General features: G+C 35.6%; 1 protein-coding gene across 2 annotated transcripts in view; it reads left to right on the top strand.

Moving 5' to 3' along the window:
* The window catches only part of VAV3 (vav guanine nucleotide exchange factor 3), a 143,270-nt gene that overhangs the window by 112,862 nt on the left and 11,464 nt on the right, over positions 1-18,944 (top strand). For both annotated transcript variants that reach the window (XM_026854234.1, XM_026854233.1), the window contains exons 21-25: positions 2,248-2,313; positions 7,264-7,298; positions 9,051-9,167; positions 10,574-10,661; positions 14,358-14,487. In XM_026854234.1, coding sequence (XP_026710035.1) covers positions 2,248-2,313; positions 7,264-7,298; positions 9,051-9,167; positions 10,574-10,661; positions 14,358-14,487 — 436 coding nt within the window. The remainder of the gene's footprint in view (positions 1-2,247; positions 2,314-7,263; positions 7,299-9,050; positions 9,168-10,573; positions 10,662-14,357; positions 14,488-18,944) is intronic.

The raw sequence follows: 18,944 nt of genomic DNA, 5'->3' as shown, positions 1-18,944 counted from the left end.
ATAATTCAATGCAGATAGAATTGTTTAAATGTTGCAAATCTAAGCTAGCTTTCATTCTGGATTTTGGTTCATGCAAATACATTTCTGGAAGAACAGTAAGAGATAATCCTATAAGTATCCAGATTGTATTTCTGACTTGCAGGAGAAGGCACTATAAACATTATGAAATGCTACTGAACATTTGAAATTATGTCCCTTTTTGCACTTTCAGAAGGTAACACAGGAGTCTGTCCCTGAGCTCATCAAATTTTCATCTTGGCTTCTTTCTAGATGTTGTGGACGTATGTTGCATGATGTGTCATCTTGTTCAGTTTCTTTCACTTCATATAAATATTTCTTGTGAATAACAATGGTGTGTAGGCACATACAAAACTAATGTTCAGTTATGTTCCTTCAAAATGCTTTTTCTCATTAATGTATTTTATTCAGTGGCTGGTCTTTCTGACTGATACCACTTGCTATTCAGGTAAGATAAGTATCATAAGTATTACTTAGATGGGAAACTGTGTCAGAGCTCTGCTTGTAGATGAAGTCTGTACTTCAGAGGGATTAATGTTTTGGGAGTAAATAGAATATATGGATGCAAAGGGTAACCTGTATTCAAGCAGATAGTGGCAAAGAGGGCAAGGAAGCTTTGCTGAACACAGGTTCAGATTTGTAAGATTGTTACTTGTTTGCACATAATTCTTTTTTAATACCATCACTATTCAGCATATTGTAGCTTAAATACTGCTTAATGGCTTTTCTCTCTTCTCTAACTCCTCTGCACTTCTCTGTATATTTGGTAAAGATGGCAGTTACTGGGGTTATGATCTGTATATGATAAACTGCATAATGATCACCCTAGGAAAATGATGCACTCATTTATTGTGCTTGGGGTATCACAATCAAAGAATGTTTTCATTTTTTCATAAAACCTTGTTAATTGTTGCTTTTACATTCATCTCTAGACTGTTTGAAATCCTTGAATTCTGTTTTATATGGTGGTATTAGGGTACAATTACACATTTAGTATTACAGAAACCAAATTAACTAAATCCCTGAAGAAATGCTATGTCTGTTTCTGAAGCATTTTTTCCCCTTTGAATTTTTTATGTTGCAGGTATGCTAAAAAAAAAAAAAAAAAAAAAAAAAAAGAGTAGTGTAATTTTCAAGATTACAGTGCTTGTGAAGTACTGATGCTTACTCTCATTGCCAAGTGCTGATGGTGTATTATGCTTACAGTCTGTATTAAATTTGATGGAAGTTAGACATTGATGGACTCTTAAAATTCTGTTAAATGAAAACATTTGTTTGCCAAAATAGACATTTTGATGCCTTCATTTTATGTATCTGTGTTTAGAAATTTTATCTATGTGGTCTGTTCTGCTCTGGAAAATTGGTCAGCATGGTCACAGCAGACTGTTTACTGGGTCTAGAAAGGTGTTTTTATTTTGCTGTTCTGTCTGTCTGAGGAGGTATTTCTTCAGGAGAGCCTAGTGGTGAATTGTGAGCTGCTGAAGCATGCCTCTGTCATCATCGGGTCACTTTTGGCCCAGAGTAAATTGGTGGTCTTGCATCTTTGGGGCAGCAGTTGTGTTGCATAAAAGGCTCAGTTTAGGATGTGCTGGATGCTTTTCTGCAGCTGGTCCCCCAGTTGCATCTACAACATGTGAAGATATCATAGAAAGTTAATCTGTAATTCTGTTAGTATTCTCGTGCCCACCCTATTTCCAATAGTTAGCATCATTTATGGAAACCTTGACTGTAGAACCTTCTGTCTGCATTGGCTGATTGTTAGCCCTAAGTTCCCATTGGAATTAGAGTGATTACTCAGGTGCTGCAGCTGCTGCTGCATGGTGCTGTAGTCATTTTGGGGATCTGTAATGTTGCAGTGTGTCAGCTCTCACTAGAGTGATTCTAGCTGAGGAGGAAGTAACTTAAAAGGACATAATTAACGTTAATGAAAATATCAGACACTGGCAGATATTGACAGAACTGGGAATCACAACCCAGGCTCTGAACAACCCCTCTTTGAGCTCTCAGGTGTATTAGCTATAATTATTTATTAGTTGTATAAATTAAAGAAAAAAACCCACAACAAAACAACACAACCTGCACAACTGTTGACTAACACTTTAGAACAGCATTTTATTTTAAAGACTCTGATATACTTGCATTGTTCTAAATCCTTGTGCATGTATTATTGTTTACTATTAATCCCCATTATGTCGCAAAAATGGCAAATTTTGGTTTTTTTTTTTCTAGGGCAGAAATCTAACAACAGGAGAGCTTGGATTCTTCCCAAGTGATGCAGTAAAGCCTAGCCCATGTGTGAGTACAATTGTTTAATTCTGTTTGTCATATTACAGGAAAACTGTCTAGTTCATACCATTGCTTTATTAATCTTGCCTTTGAAAATCATATTGTTTCTAGTTCCTTTGTGTTTTCGTAGTATGTTCAATATTGCTTAAAATATAGCATTCTAATGCTTTTGGTTATCAGCTGTAGATAGGACGTGTCAAGAAAACATGTCTGGGAGGCAGATTTAACTTTGGGAGTATTAATAAATTGAACTGTCTGAAGAGTTTCCAGAGTATAGAACAAACAAGTTTTATGGGAAAGTGCACTACCTTTCTTCACCAGCAGTAAGGTGAGAATGCTGTGGTTCTAATCTGTTCTCCAGTCACTTTGAGTTAGAGAGAGGGATTACACAGTAAGTAGTTTAAAAATGCATAAAACTAATATAAAACCTTGCATTCAGGCTACTTGATAAATTTCTTTTCTCTGTAGGTTTTTACCTACCTTAATTTCACACAAGAATGTTCTTAGTCTAGAAAAGTTCAGTATAACAGTAAGAAAAAATATTTTGTAATATGTACTCAAGAGTTTTGTTTACAGATGTGATGATGCCTTAATATAATGTATGCTTGCTCCTTCATTCCTAACCTTTTGTAACACTGTGCATCGGATCACTGTATGTCTCTGAGATTAATTGATGTAAACCTATAAAACCCCAGTGATGAATCATATTCCTTACTTTGCTTTAAGACAGCTTTAACTACCTTTAACTTGATTCACAACAGTTTGACTTATTAATAGAATTGCTTTCACTACAGCAATCAAGATATGCCACTTAAATAGTTTATAAGTAGGTGGAATCAGCTGTTAGTGGCTGCATTTTGGTATGCCTTTAAGGTTTATATTGTGCCTTAGTTTCTAAAACAAATATATGTGTGATCATAAAGACTATAAATACATTAGGATATCTTGAGTCATCCTTAGTACACTATATTTGTAGGCACAAGGTATTTTAGGTTGGGTGAGAGAACAGATCTGGAATAAAGATGAAAGTGTTACGTGAATTTAGCTTTCTTCCCTCCACCCCTTGTTTGTTGTAGTGTCACTGTCCTGGACACAGGCAGTACCTGTTGTCTATTGGTGTTAGGTTCTTGGAGCCACCCAGTCGTTGCGTAGTGTCATTGACAGCAACTGTAGCAGCACTTCAGGAATGACAACTATACTTTAAAGCAGAGAAAGTGGGATATCCAACATTAGGAAAAATGCTGCTGGGGTGTTGTCAAGATTCCTTTCTAGTGATAAAGCTTTCTGCTAAATTTAAAATATACTGGTTAGAGGAATATTGAAAATAATGCAGTGTTACAGAATGAATAAATATTATTCATGAAATGTTACCAACTGGTGTCATGATCAGAACAAAAAGATAAATTGATGCTTCACCACTGTTAACTTGGAAGGACGAAATATAAACATCTTATTACGATAAATGATGCTGTTAAATATACTGAAACATCTGTCAGTTTTTAAACATGCTATAACTTTTATTGTGATTATTAAGTCTAACAGTCTTTACAACCAGCTGATATAAAAATGCCCAGAAACAGCATAAAATACATACATCAAAAGAGTTTAGGAATGAATATTGAATGAAAAACTGCTGAGCTTCAGAATATCTACACTCCAGACTTCTCACAGATGTACCTATAAACAATTTTTTCCTCTTTGTAGTAAGTAATATATGTCTGTAGACATTTTCTGCACCATATGAGTACTATCTGGTTCTTCCTAGATTTCCTCTAGTTTTCACATTTCTATTGATGCATTGGATACATAGCACAGTATGAACCAGGACCTTCTGGAATAACGTTTGATTTTACTCTGTTTCATGACAGTGAACAACACTCGTTATATACATATCTGTCCATTCAAAATTAATGAAAAGGACTGCTCATCTATTGTTTAACTGTTCTGGAGAATGGACATAAACTGTCTGAATTTTTATATCCTTTCTGACATAGTAGGACTACTTGACAAATTAAGAGTATTTTTTTTAACTATTCTTTCTTTTTCTGCTGCTGTTAGAATGCATGTTATTGAATTAGTCCTATAGAGTATAGTAAAATCATTAAAGGTAAATTCTTCTGTATATGAAATGTATTACTGAAACATCTCACAACATGTAAAGACTCTGTAAGTGACTAGCTGGCCTTGAACTGTCTCATTTGGTTGCTTCATTAAAACATTTCTCATAGGAATTCTTTGTCAGCATATTCATAATCTGATAACATTTTTCCAAGTCTTACCATTAGAAACAGAGGTGCCCAAGTAGCACTATCAGTAGCTGCAGGTATGTGAAGAGCCACTGCTGCTGCCTGTGGTAGTATCTGGCTGTGTTAGACCCCCTACACTTCAAAGGGGTTTGCATACCACTGGCACTAAAAATACTGTTTGGGAGTAATGCATGTTTCCTTTTTTCTGTCTCAAGAACTAGATTAATTTAATGACTGTTTTAACATCTGGATAGATTTACGGTTTTGCAAGCAGAACATGTGACTTTAGTTTTATCACAGAGAACTTTAATGTGTTCCACACTACTGTCTGCTTTGTTATTTAGAAAAAATGTGAGTTTTGAGCCATTCCATAAAAATCAGAAATTTATCATTAAAAAATCTTGTGTTGAGCAGCATTTGAGTAAATGGTTATGTATTTAGTTTGAGTGAGTGTTATGTCAAAGGCAGTAAGCAGAGCTTTGGGAACTCTGCAAATTTTGGTTCATGGAAATAAAACCAGTACAGGAACATAAGTTATATTCTAAGTAAATTTAAAGTTAGCCAAAATCCAATCCTATCACAAAAACCTGAGCAGTTTTGTTTACTTCTGTGGAGAAAGAGAAGTTAGGAGAAATACTAATTTAATTCCTAATTAAGTTTATTGAAAGCATTTTCAGTAAAGAAGTGTTCTGAAGTTAACTAAGAATATACTTTGCCAGTGTTTTAAGTGAGGTGTTTGGAGTAAGTGCACTATATAACAAGTGTTGAGGCTTAAAATGGTGAAATTATAACAATCCTTACTTGTTTCAATAATTTAGTAATTTTTCATTCTGGTAACCATGCTTTTTTGAGGAGGTTGCAAGATACGTTACCAACACAAGTGGTTGTAAAAATCATATTCCCCTGTACATTCCCTCAACTCAGATGTCTGCTGGGATTTAGTTAACAATATCCTGGTTCAGTAATCGCTTTATAGCTTCCTATTCTGCTTTTTCCATTCAAAACCTGCCTGTTAGTACCTCAGCAATATTGCTGAAATATACTGTAGCATTTTGGACATGTTAACACAAAAATTTTGTATTACTTGACTCTTGCAAATTTAGCTGCAGAATACTGTGATTAAGTATGCAGGGAGGTGGGGGTTTTGTGTTGGTTTTCTTGTGGTTTTTGTTTGTTTGGTTTTTTGCGAGGCAAGGCTTGACCCATTACTGGAGTTTATTTCAAGGTCAGGTCTAGAGACTTTTATAGAGGTCAGAGTTTGATACCTGATGTCAAGTTAGTGGGAACTGTAACTGTTTTTTTTTGTAGGCCTGTATAGTAGTATCTTCCCGAGTAGATCTGTGTTTGGAAGTCTCTGTTGAAGACATGCCATATATCATGAATAAAAAAATATGAGAAGAATGTTACTGTAATTTTTTCCCTGTTAAATTTCAGAAAATAGTAAAACATTCTTCGGTTTTACTGGAAGGAAAAAAATAATCATTCAGTAATCAGAATATATGACATAGCTTAAAAGTCTGAAAGATGTATGCTAAGCTTCCACTAAAATTTTTCAGGACTTTTCAAGTTTCACGCGTTGGTTAAGAAAAGTAGGATAATACTGAAGTATCGTATGCCAGTGGGAGATGGTCAAGATGAAATGCTGGTTTTCATGGGGATTGCTACACGGTGCACCTTGTGCATGTATAAATATTATCTGTGCATATGTTTATATATACATATAACATCAATTTTGCAAACTGATTGTAGTTTCCTTAATTTTTTAAATTGAATTTGAGAATCAAATTCTGTACTTGTTAAAACCCAGTACAAGAGTTAAACAAGTCAAATACAAAGGTATGAATGATGTCATTCCACGCAATCTATGGATTATCCTCAACACTCTCAGAAGATTTTATACTGTATTTCCTAGTAGACAGTCTTTCTAAGGTCATACAATCCTGAAAACATGAAGTGAATTTTATACATTAATGTAAATTTATTCCACATTTTAAATTTATTGCACGTTTTTAATTGTACTGATACTTTTCAACAATATGTCATATTGGGCTAGTTCATTTATGAAATTTGAATGTAGGCACTGTCAGAAAAGCTTTAACAGTTTGTGGTGGTTTAAGCCCTGCCGGGACTTGAGACCACGTTGCCCCTCCCCCACCCTCAGCCTGGGCTGACAGTGAGGCACAAACCCCGGGTTAAAATAAGAAGAAATTTAATACAGCAGTGTGATAAACAATCTGAACAACAACAGTAGCAATGATAACAACAATAAACAGCAATAACACTGAATAAGACAAAAGATATACAAAGAAATACTGCAATGGTCACGGAACAAACCTGCCGTGTGCTTCCCACCACCAAAAGCCACCAAGGAAAAAAGTTCCTGCCCCTGGACCTGACTCCGCATGGTATGAATAACCTGGCTGGAGATCCCTTCCCCCTCTCTCTCTGCTGGGGAAAATTAACCCTATCCTAGCTGAGCCAGGACACAGTTCTATTAAGTCACAGCACCAAAGCAGTACTACTTTCAGAATTGTATGGAATATTTATCCTTTATTATAACTTCCTTCAAAAGAAAACAGACTTGCAGACTTAATTAGATCATCTGTTTCTTTTAACTTGTTTCATTTGGATGACAATTAGATCAATGCTACCTAATTTGTGTTGATTAATAAAAATCTTGACCTTCATTCTCTTGTATCTTTTCATGTCCTAGGTTCCTAAACCAGTAGACTACTCTGCACAACTGTGGTGAGTCTCTGTCTAGTCTTACAAGAATCTCTTTGAAAGAAGCAGTCACAGAAAGACAACTGTGTTCATTACAATTTAATTTATATTGGTTTAACCTTTCTAGGCTTCAGAAGAAGGCATACTGTAACGGTTTTGGAAATCAACACACTGCATTACCTAAAAGCATTTCTGATGTAGTGAAGTGCTTAATGATTTTGACTTTTTGTTTACAAGTCTGTAGCTGTGCAGCTTAATTCCAGAGGTCTGAAATAGAATAATAAGAGATGAGTGTAACATGAAGCATGCATGATCTTACGTGTTAAATGAATAAAGACAAAGAATAATATTAAATACATCTTGTCTTGTGAATAATTCTACATTTCCTTAAAAAAAAAAAAAAAAAGACACTAGAGATATAAAAAGACAGTGTATCAAAACTACAACCACTGGTGGTCTGGTGCTTATGTAAGCATGTGAACTCTGCTGGAATTCAGATCGCTTCTTGAAAAGACATGATGATTTTGAGAGAATAGAATAACCATCACTTTTGTTCTTTCACTAGTTTTATGCTTTGTCATTTAGACGTGAGTTCTGATTTCCTCTAGTTTGCCAAAAGTGAAATCAGAATCAGATCTAAACAAATACTGATTTTTTGTAACAAGCCAAATAGAATGTTTACGATTTGAAACTGATATTCTACATTAAATTCTAACAGTTATTTATATTTTTTTTAGAAGAAAGCATGTCTTTATCTTCTAAGGATTTGTAATAGTTAACTGCAAAACTACTTTAGCCTGAAACTTGCTGTAAAAATTCATGTATTCTGTGATAAACTTCAAATGTATGTCCCCTGGTGTGTTTTTTAAAGTAACTATTTTTTATTTAAAGTTCCATTCTAATTGGTAGTGATTAGTATGAAATCTTACACAATAGTGGTCTGTGATATTGACTGCCTTTAGACTACTTTCTAAAATGTTAAAATAAGCATAATTTCCGTGGAAGTTAGGTCACTTTCCTTAATTAACAGTTTAACTTCTTGTTTTGCAAATAAATGTCTGCTGACAGCATCCTGTGAAATCCCACCCAAACCAGTGCAGAAGGGCACAAATCTGCTTATGCAGTCAGGCATCAGTGACTTGCCTTAGTTTTCAACTCTTAGCATCAGATCTTTCAAATTTGGACATATTAGGCTGGTGTGGTGTTTGTTTTTTTTTTTTCTTGAAGATGTTTAGTCTACCTATTACACTTCAGCCTTTAAAAATTACGAATAATTATAAACCCGAATAAAATAGTGTGTTTGTATAAATGCCAACTTCTTGTATAGGTCTTTTTTTTGACCTAATGTACTACCAGTGGCTGTTTCTCCACTCTGTTAAGATGAATCCTCCTAGAACTCAGGGAAGTTCAAAGGTTCTGGACCACTGTTTTATTGTCTCACTTGTAACAAATGATTCAGAAACACATTTAGGTTTATGAGCTCTTTAAGCCAGTAGTTATTCAGCTAATGTTCAGTCTTGAGTACTTTCCCTAATAGGCGTTCAGCATGTGCACAAGTACTTTTCTAATTAAGAATTTCCATCCCCCCCTCTGCATGGAATTTCTTCATGCTTTATTCTTCACTCAAAGATCTGGAAGTGGTATTCAGTTGTAACTGACGTATTTTTAGGTCCCCATCATATGCACAATATTGGGATGCTGCATTGCATAATTGATAGACCTTTCTTTGTAGCTTTGAGAAAAATCATAGGAAATTTTTATTGTTCTCTGTTACAGGTTTGCAGGAGCAATGGAAAGACTGCAAGCAGAGAGTGAACTTATTAACAGAGTAAATAGCACTTACCTGGTGCGGCATAGGACCAAAGAGTCGGGAGAATATGCAATTAGTATTAAGTAAGTGGAATAATATCTCCTACAGAAAATTTTCCTGTTCCTATTTATGTCTAGATAATACTTGAAATAAATAAGGAAAATAAAAACCTGTTTCAATTTATATAATCATGTCTTGTCCCACATAGTGGGAGGGTGAATCTTGAATTCCCGAGAGCCTGTGTGCTGGTGGAAGAGCCGGTCTCTGCCCAGCAGAGCCACAGGGTGGGCCAAGTCACCACAATGACTCAGAGGAACAATTGTGCTGGTGACTTTATTAACTGACTGCTTTAGTAAGTAAATGGAGACAACTTGGCAACAATCAACTGATAACCCTTAGGAGAACGAATAAAGACACTTTGGCAATAGGACTATTTTCCTAATAACCCATCAATGAACAACTGATCCCAATTCAACTTCTACAAAACGTATACACATGAATATATGTAAGAGAAAGAGAGCATAAAGAGGAAACAGGAGAGAGAGGAGGAGAGGACAGGAAAAAGAGAATCACCACCCTTGGATCCCACAGTGTTGCAGAGTAGCCAGTGTGGTCCATAGGTGGTGGGTCAACAAAGACACACATGGGGTATTGCCTTTATATGTCTTTCTTACACATGTGCAATAGGTTGTTCCAGAAGGTGGTTCTCATTTTCTCTGGCTTGTCCCTGCGAAGTTAGGCAAGTTCTGTCTCTGGGCAACAACAGGAGAGAGGGAGAGAGAACCAGCCCACCACCCCACCTCCGCAGGGCTCACTCTGCTTCCCGCCCACAGGGCGTCCCACTCGTTGTTTGAGTGTATGAACAGTTTCTTGTTTATGAACAGTTAGTGACAAATCACATGCAGCCTTTAAGAGAGTCAGTGTAGGAAACTGAAGTTGCTGACAAAAATACCCATGATTTATGGTAGGAAGGTAGCAATGGTTTTATACTGCTGCTATAGCAAACAGGTCTACAAAAACTATGGCCTAGTATATTGGTTTAGTAAGCAAGTGTTTGCAGTATAATGGAATCTGCTTCTCTGAAGTGAATAAGAACGTTTGCCTTCAGTGAGAACTTGTCAAAGACCTTTGCATCTCAGACATTTCACCAAATGTGGGTTCATAAGTTTTGTGGATGCAAATTATTTTGAGGGTCTTGTTTGCTTTCATGTTGTTTATCAACATGAATATAAAAGTAAGAAATACATGGGAATTCCAAGTTAAAATGAGCAGTTAGTTGTGACTTTTTTTTTGCAAATACAGATCACCTTCTCAGCTGTACTTTCATAAATATGTTTGGTTAATTAGATGTCAACTTTAGTTTGGCACAGATATACATTCTGTCTTAAGAATTTATTCATATGTTGTTATTGGGGCATGCCCTCAGGTAATTATTGATTGCATCTGATTAGAAACACATTTATATTCATAAGTTATTCATTGCCCACAGGTACAATAACGAAGTGAAACACATCAAGATCTTAACAAGAGATGGCTTTTTCCACATTGCAGAAAACAGAAAATTTAAAAATTTAATGGTAAGCATTGATTGTGTTTTTAACAATGAGCGATTTTTCTGTATAGCTGTTACTTTTAGTCAGAGCTACTTTGGTTTGTGAAATTACAGGAGGCTGTGAGTGAGAGATCTGAATTGTGTCCATACCTGATAATATGGTAATTTTTTACATTTCTGAGGTTAAAACTTCATATTTACATTTATGAATGGACTGTGTCCCTTGTAGCGATGTGGAAGGGGGGATGAATTTGAATCCCATGCATCAGCCCAGTACAGAGTTAGGCTGAATTTTGAAAGGAGAATTGATGTCTTTGGAAATCTTTCTCTGTATAGTATTAATCCCTAAAAGTAGCTAGGTGAAGGTTCTTTCCCAGCCCAGCTCATGTACACCTATAGTGCTGTACATAATGATGCGTATTGATGTATAAATTCAGAGGGAGAAGGTTATAAGGTGCAGGTGTGTCAGCCTAGAAAAACTTGGGAGAGGCTGGTCATCCTGGTACACCAGGAATCCTTGTTGGAATAATAGTAATCTGGAGTCAATGTTTACTAGTCTAAATTAAAACTATTGTGTGGGTACTTCGAGCTTATAGTGTGTCAGCAAACCACTCTAGCAAGCTATAGTAGTAACACACAAAACATAGGTGGTGTCATTAATTTTCACTCCAACTACAGGCATTGTTTATTCCCAGAAATAAGTGAGTTTTCAGTGTTATGTCTGAGTCATCTTGTGCTAGGAAGAATTTTTTTTTTAACTTTAATTTTAAAGAATTTCTTGATAGCTCATTTTGTTCAGACAAGACTCACAAATACAAGGTGTCTGAATAAATTACCTTAGTGCATTTGTAAAATTTTACTACTTAAGCATTTTTTTATGCTTAAAGGATAAGCATAAAGGAAGGAAAGGAAGCTCATTTAATATATTGAGTGCAATTAATTGGATTAAAACTTATGCTGCAGCCTTCCTGCATGCATATCCAAGTACTCTAAAATGATAAATAAAAATGGACAATGCAAAACAAGTGTAGGGAGAGAAACTTTAAAACCAGGAATTCTTAGAAATTATTTTAATTTATCCACTGATACTCTGTAAAGCAAGAACATCCTGCAAGTGGTAAAAGAATCAAGCAGAAATCTATGCTTTGCCTGACCCTATTTGAAATAAGTGCTCATTGGAATGGGAAGAACATACATTTACTGATGAAGAATCCACCAAGCTGTTTCTGCACTCAGTCTTCATTTGACGCTTGAAAAGCAGTTGAAGTGTTTAATGTTAGGGATGGGGACCCTGAGATCTTATCAGTGGTAGCAACAGAAATCATGGTATTCCTCAAATACACGAAGGAGGTCTTTACTTAATCTGCAAACACTACAAATGATTCTCTGGAAACTGAGGAAAACATGTGACCACTCTCAGGATCTTGACAAAGCACGTGAGCTGGAGTTGCATCCTGCCAGATACCTGCGTATGACAGTAATGCAGTTTAATGCACTGATGGAAGTTTCAAAATAGAGCTGAATGATCAGAGATATAAGTACAGGACACAAACTTGGATGAAAAAGAAATAAAAAAGCATATGCGTTGTGCCAAAGAATTGAGAGGACAAAAGAAATTTGTAGTGTAAAGGCCTCATCGCTACCTGTTCAGCCTTGCTAATGTTCAGTTAGGAAAAACTCATTTCACAACTCAGTTTTAGGATATTATGAAGTCTGCCCTTGAGAGTTAGACAAGTGGTAGTGTAAGTACTCTTTGCATATGCTGTGGAACAACTGCTTTGTTCTGGGTAGATGCAAGGGAAAAAGTAACAGTGTCTGGAAGAATAGAAGAACAAAAGTAGTCTGCATAGAACTGAGAGCAGAAGAGAGACAAAGGCAGCAGCCATGGCAACCTAAAGTAGTGATCTGCAGTGACACAGTGTTCTGTACTACTTTGGAGGTGGCAAAAGTAGAACAGCTCTTGTACATAGTTTGCATAGTACATTTGAAAAACTTTTACAAGAGTAATTAAAATGTGCTAAGTGTGTTAAGCATGCCAAGGTGGAGTGAAAGGTCAGCTGTGCTGCTGATGTGAATCATGGTGTCAGACTCCTGAGGACCCCCATCCACACTGGCAGGTTCTACTTATACCTTACTTTGTAAGCTTGCCACTGTGATTTATACAATGAATGGTTTAGAATCTTGTTTGTTGACTGCTTTTGTGGAAGAATGGTATTGAAAATTAAGCTTTTAAAAGCAACTGGAACTTTGTGACCCAAAGTAATTTTTTTCTCAGTTTGGAGCCATTTTACTTATTTTGCTAACAAGTGAAGTCTGTACAATTGAAATTCTTACTATCTTTACCAAACAGCATAATTCTAGTGGATTTAAGTGGTGGAAAAAGGTAACAGAAGTTTCATAGTAGTTATTTTTCCATTTATGCAGAAATCCTATTTTGAATGCTTCGTACTTGCAAATCATCCTCTTTGCAGCCTTGGTAATTTGAATGTCTGGGTACTCGGTGATACGTGACAGAAAATGTGGTTGCTGACATTGTAGCTTGCATGCTGTGCTGGTATGGGACAACAAAGCCTGAACAGTTCTTAGTGTCCTGGCCTTTCTGCTTACTTGGAGTGTTTGGCATGTCTGTGATTATGAACTGTTAAAAGCAGGTGTAGATTTTACAGCTCACTGTGTGGGGACTCAAGTGCTTCAGAGTTCAGAAGATATTCTTCAGATTATTATCAAGAGTTTATGGTTTATGCACTAGATCTTGGACTAAATAATTTGAGGATCCTTTTGTTTGGCTGGAATTAATATATCACTGATGTAGGCTGTTATAGGGCCAATTCAAATGTAAGAGACAATGGCAGTGGTTGAAGATTGCAAAGGAATAACACGAGCTGTCAGTATTTTGGTGGGTGTTGCCTTCTTTGGAATAGAAACCAAAGTAACTTATCTCCTTGGCTACATAAACTATTTGAGCCATTTTAAAAAATTTTCATATATCTGTGTGTATGTGCATATCTATAGATAAAATATGTGCATATATATATTAAAAATTTGTGTGTGTGTATATGTTGTGTGCATATGTGTGTTTATATATGCACACATGTACACACAGAGACAAATTTTTGGATAGGGCCCAAGAAGAATGTGAAATGCTGGAGTTTTCAGTCAGTGTGCGCTATCTGGAAAAAAACACCAACCAACCAACACCCCCCAATTTTAATGGCAGGGCCTTGAAAGTTTAACATGATCTGTGTATCTTCTCAAGTTACTGTTGACATACATGCATATGCAAGCCTTATGCTTTGCTTATTTCAGACCTGTGTACTTACAAATACATTTGTGGATAAATATCACTTATCATTGCAAAAGATATTTTACAAAACAGAGACAGTTACTGTTATATACTGAACAAACAGCTGACCTTGCCTTCTGCCTGACTTCAGAAAAACAAATGCATGCTTAATCTGGCTCAAAGGAGCCAGAAGTGTTGACTCTGACAATAATGCTTTTCTTAAAAAACCCCAGCAAAACCAAAAAGCCCCCAAACCAGTTATGTGGTAAAAGCAGTCAATATTTAAGATACTTGATTTTTTAAAAAATAAACATGTACTGTGGGATGTTGTATTATAAAATGTTATTTGTATGATAGAACTGTCATTGACTGTAACCAGAATGTTGAAAAGGATGTGGTTTCAATTTCTAGTGACACAGTATTTTTTCTTTCTGAAAGGAACTCGTAGAGTACTATAAGCACCACTCTCTCAAAGAAGGTTTTCGAAGTTTGGATACTACTCTTCAATTTCCATACAAAGAATCTGAAAACTCAGTAGGACAAAGGAGTAACAGAACAGGTGGCAACTGTGAGTATTATAAATTTTCGTATATTATTTTCTGTCATATAAATATTAAAAGGATGAAGTACTTTGAAGGTCTTCATTTTCCATTTTTGACATATAACCAATTAATATGGTAATGCTTTTAGCTAGGATTTTTTGAAGCTAAGAAGATTCAGATCTGCCAGGAGGTTTATAAACACGTCTAGCAAGTTAGTCTTGCTGCCAAACTTAAAATCTCCCTGATATTCAAAAATCTATTAGGCATGCTGGGGAGAGATTAAACTGTATCCTGCCTAGTTTTTTTCGGACATTTGCATACATGCAGCTACAAGTGTTAATAATATCTGTGACAATTTCTAATCCTTAAAAAGGGATTTAAATAAATCCATCTTGTAGTGTAGCCATATGAAGTAGCATCTCAGTAATACCACATGTATTTCTCAAAAAACCCCATTAGATTTACTGTATTATAATTATTTTTATGCCTGCCTTTTAACCTTAGGTGTTTATTACAGGCCTCTGAGCTTCTGAACATTAACGAACTACTGTGCAATATAAATAGCAGTTAAAAAGTTGTGAAATTTAGAAATAAACTGAGATTTGCAATGTATGTGGTATCCTTTATTTAACCTATTGCAACTGAAGTGAAAGGTAGCATGATTTTTATGACACATACACGTTCAATGTTAATGATAAAAACAACCACATGGCTGGCCTTCGGAAAGTATTTAATGTTTCTGTCAAAGAGCAAATATTAGATTTGCAGTTCTTCAGACAATGGCTGTATTTTTGTATTACAACAGATAATAAAAGGAAAATAAAAATTAATGGGCATTTTAACAGTATGAAGACTGCTGTGAAAGACCATAGAGTCCAGTCTAGTCTTTGTGATTATGAAGCTGGCTGTGTTACTTTCATTTGCTGTTTGTGAGCTTTTGTTTACCTGCTTGCCACTATTCCGTAAAATTTCTATGAATTTTGAGACTTTCTGTCTCTCCTAATTAAACTGAAAGTAATTTAAAACAGATGATTGTAACAAAACAGTGTGTCTGTGCATTTCATTTATTCTGTCTCGATCTCGCAGTTTCTCTTTATTCCTTCCATTTCTGTTTTCTTTCACCACTTCCCTTCTGTCAGTTGTCTCTCTGCTATGCTGTATCTCAGTACAGCTCCTTTCTTGGTGCATTTATTTGTCCTGTCCTTTTTCCTCCCTTCAGCTTGTGATCTCCCTTTGCTTCTCTCTTTTTCTTGTCATCTCTTGTGCTTTTCTCATCCTTTGCCTCCTCACAGCATTAAGGCTATAATTGTTGAGAGGATATGCCCTGCTTAATTCACTTTGTATTTGTTTTTATTATTATTGAATGTGAGTAGAATCAATTTGTTTTGTTTTCTTAGGCCAGTTAGAATGTATCTATGTTGTCCACCAATTTGTTAGTCTGTGAGAGCATTAGCTCAATCATTTCATGCTATACAGGATACAAGACTTACGGTACATCCTCATTACCTTCAGTCCACATACAAAAGAAACGGTCTCTTTAATAAGATCTTTTAGGTAGTGTATGGAAGAGCAAGAGAAATGAGTGTGGAATGCTCTCATTTTAGACAAGGGGATAAGAAAGTGCATCTCTGCTACAGTAAATATGAGCCATTTAATGTTACAAACTATGCTGGTGGCAACCGGCAGTTTTTATCTTAGGCCAAACTGATCAAAAACCCTGCAATTTTCAGACTCCTCATATAAAGTCTAATACATTTCCACAATTCTTCTGGTTTACCTAGATTGACTCTGGATGACACTTTCATGTAATGGATTTGACAATTGTCTTTTAAGGCGCTAGTATGTCACCATGAGTGTGGAATTAATTTTTTGTTTTGTTTTTAAGCAAAATTTCTGTTCTAAGCAAAATTTCCAAAAAGCTCATCTGTGAGTCATGACACTCAGTTGTAAAGCTATCCTATTAGTTTTTACCAAGTTGATGTTAGAATAATTATGTATCTAGTCTGTGTGAACCCTGCTCAGCTGAATTTGGAAAGAAGTTGGAAAATGTTAGGCTGCAGTTTTATTTAGCAGAGGAAGAAAATAAGACATGGGGCAGCAGTTGGACATTAAGTTTACTTCAAAGCCCTTACTGAGAACTGCCACACAGATGTATGTTTGACTTCTTCCCACCTAATCTGAGTGCAGGAAAACAGCTGTTGAAAGGAAGCCAGACAAGTCAGCTGAAGAGAGAAGGGCACTTTCCCATTTCTTTTTTTTTGTTTTTCAGTTGTGCAACTACTTAGTGTCACATTCCCCATATCTTAACAGGCACGGGGCTGAAGCTAGCAAATGCAATGGACTTTGGGAGTTTGAAGCTGATTTTCAGGAGATTTTGGGTTTCAGCTCAGTATTTTGCACTATACTGTTCACATGACAGTATCTGGATTTTTTGATGAGGCCAGCTTTTGAAAAGACATCAGCTTCTTACTCAAAACAGCTGATCTTTAGCATATATAATTGACAGATAAGTGGGAAAAGTGTTTCTAGAAAACATGAGTTGAACCATTGTAGACTCACAGTGTTGTATCATTTTCTGCTGCCAAAGTCTTAGAGCTGCTGTGAATTTGAATGGCAATACCAAATCACCTTCACTTTCTAGAACAATGTGAGAAAGGTTTATATTAATTTTGGTAATTGTCATGTGTTCATTTACCCATCGAAGGAAAGAAAATCAAGTTGTATTTCATTTTACATGTAATTTCTGATATGAATCATAATAAATTGCCTTGTAACTTCTATTTTCAGGAAATTTGATTCTTGCTTCTGCTAGATGTTTAGAACAAAAATCTTCATTTTTATGGAGATAGTTAGTTTGGCTTCCTTTCCACTTTAATTGGAACTTTACTTTTTAGTCTTCCGGTGTTGCAGAAGTCACCCACTCTGTTCTGATATTTACTGTACACTTTTAATGTGGTTGTAAAAGCTGCCAGACATTTACTTTTTTCAATATAGAAATTCAAGTTAATTAGAAAGATTTTTTTGGAAATGGTACATTATTTCTTCTTAATTTTTCAGTCCTAGTCTTTTCTAGACATACTATGATCAAATTTTGTTTTGCTACACAAAAACCCAATAATTCTTACATTAGATTAGAGGGGTGATCGACCATTTAATGAAATAAAGGCAAAAATGGAAGAAAATTTGACATTCTTTACAGAATAGTTTTTGTACTTTATTCCAATCTACTGAAGAGCACAATCATATTGAGAAATCTGAGTCTTTATGAAATGTAGATTTTAATGTAACCTAAATCATGAAGCCAAATTATGTTCTTCATCACCTGTAGTCTAGAAGTAGGTACATTAAGTAGTTATCTGCTTCTACTGTTTAATGCATTATTGTGTAAAAGTATCTGTTGATAAAGTAATATAAGTAAGTGTCATCCCAGCCCTTAAGGAAACAGAAGAACCTAGCCTTTCTCCTTAAAAGCCAACACTAAACCCGTTATAGGTGACATTTAAAAATAGGCTAGTTATCTGTGCAAATCTGGTGGAATCTCCTTGCCCACACAGGTTGAGTGGTCCAGAATTTCATGTGTAAAAACAAACCTCCAGTTATACTGGACAGAAAAATTATCAAAAAATTAAGATAATGCATGGACAGGAAAGGACCAACCACCCACTATACAGCACGTAACCTGTCATTATTCCTGCATGCTACTTTGGCACACTATTATTGTACTTCTGTAGAAAAAAAAGGCAGTTATTTGTGTCTCAGAATGGACACACTGCTTCAGTCAAGTTGCCCTTTCAGTTGGTGTAATGTGTTTCCACATAGAGCTGCAATCTATGGTTACTAGCTTCAGTGTAACAGAGGTAACCTCATGCATTCTCAGATACAGTGTTAGAGGTCGAGAAAGGATAATCACTGTGAACGATCAGAAGGGAGTTTCCTAGTGTGCAAGAGGCCCTGGAGTATGGGGTTTTTTTGTATTTCTTTGAGATACTAACCTAAACTTCTGTTAGTTTGTGGGGTTTTTTAACAAATAACCCATAGTTTATGAACATTAAAATGCAGTATCGGTCTTGTTTATTTTATTTATGCTGGTACTTTCATTGTCAGAAAAATATCCAGGTAAGATGTACAAAACTGTATCATTACATCCATGGATTCTTTGTTCATTCTGTGCATAAAATAGTTATATACTTGACATTCCTGCAAATAATAATTTTGAAGCAAAATTATTTTGTTTCATGTGTAGTCCTAAGAAATAACTTCAGGGATGCAGCTGTATGTGATCAATATAACCCTGCTACGTTTTCTTGGTCAGTAATTATAGATATTGTTATGCATAATTTAGAGGCTACATTATAATTTATCCAGTTAAGGATGGAATTCCCTTTCCAAATCACAGCTGGGAGCAAAGATCCTGGCTTTAATAGACTTTGTACACTGTATATCTTCATTGCCTCTTCAAAAGAGAAACAAAATGTGAGAACAT

This window comes from Athene cunicularia, assembly GCF_003259725.1.
Source record: "Athene cunicularia isolate RWA chromosome 8 unlocalized genomic scaffold, athCun1 chr8_part1, whole genome shotgun sequence".
NCBI classification, from domain to species: domain Eukaryota; kingdom Metazoa; phylum Chordata; class Aves; order Strigiformes; family Strigidae; genus Athene; species Athene cunicularia.
Note: the sequence above shows the minus strand (reverse complement) of the source record. Positions and strands in the feature narration are given on the sequence as shown.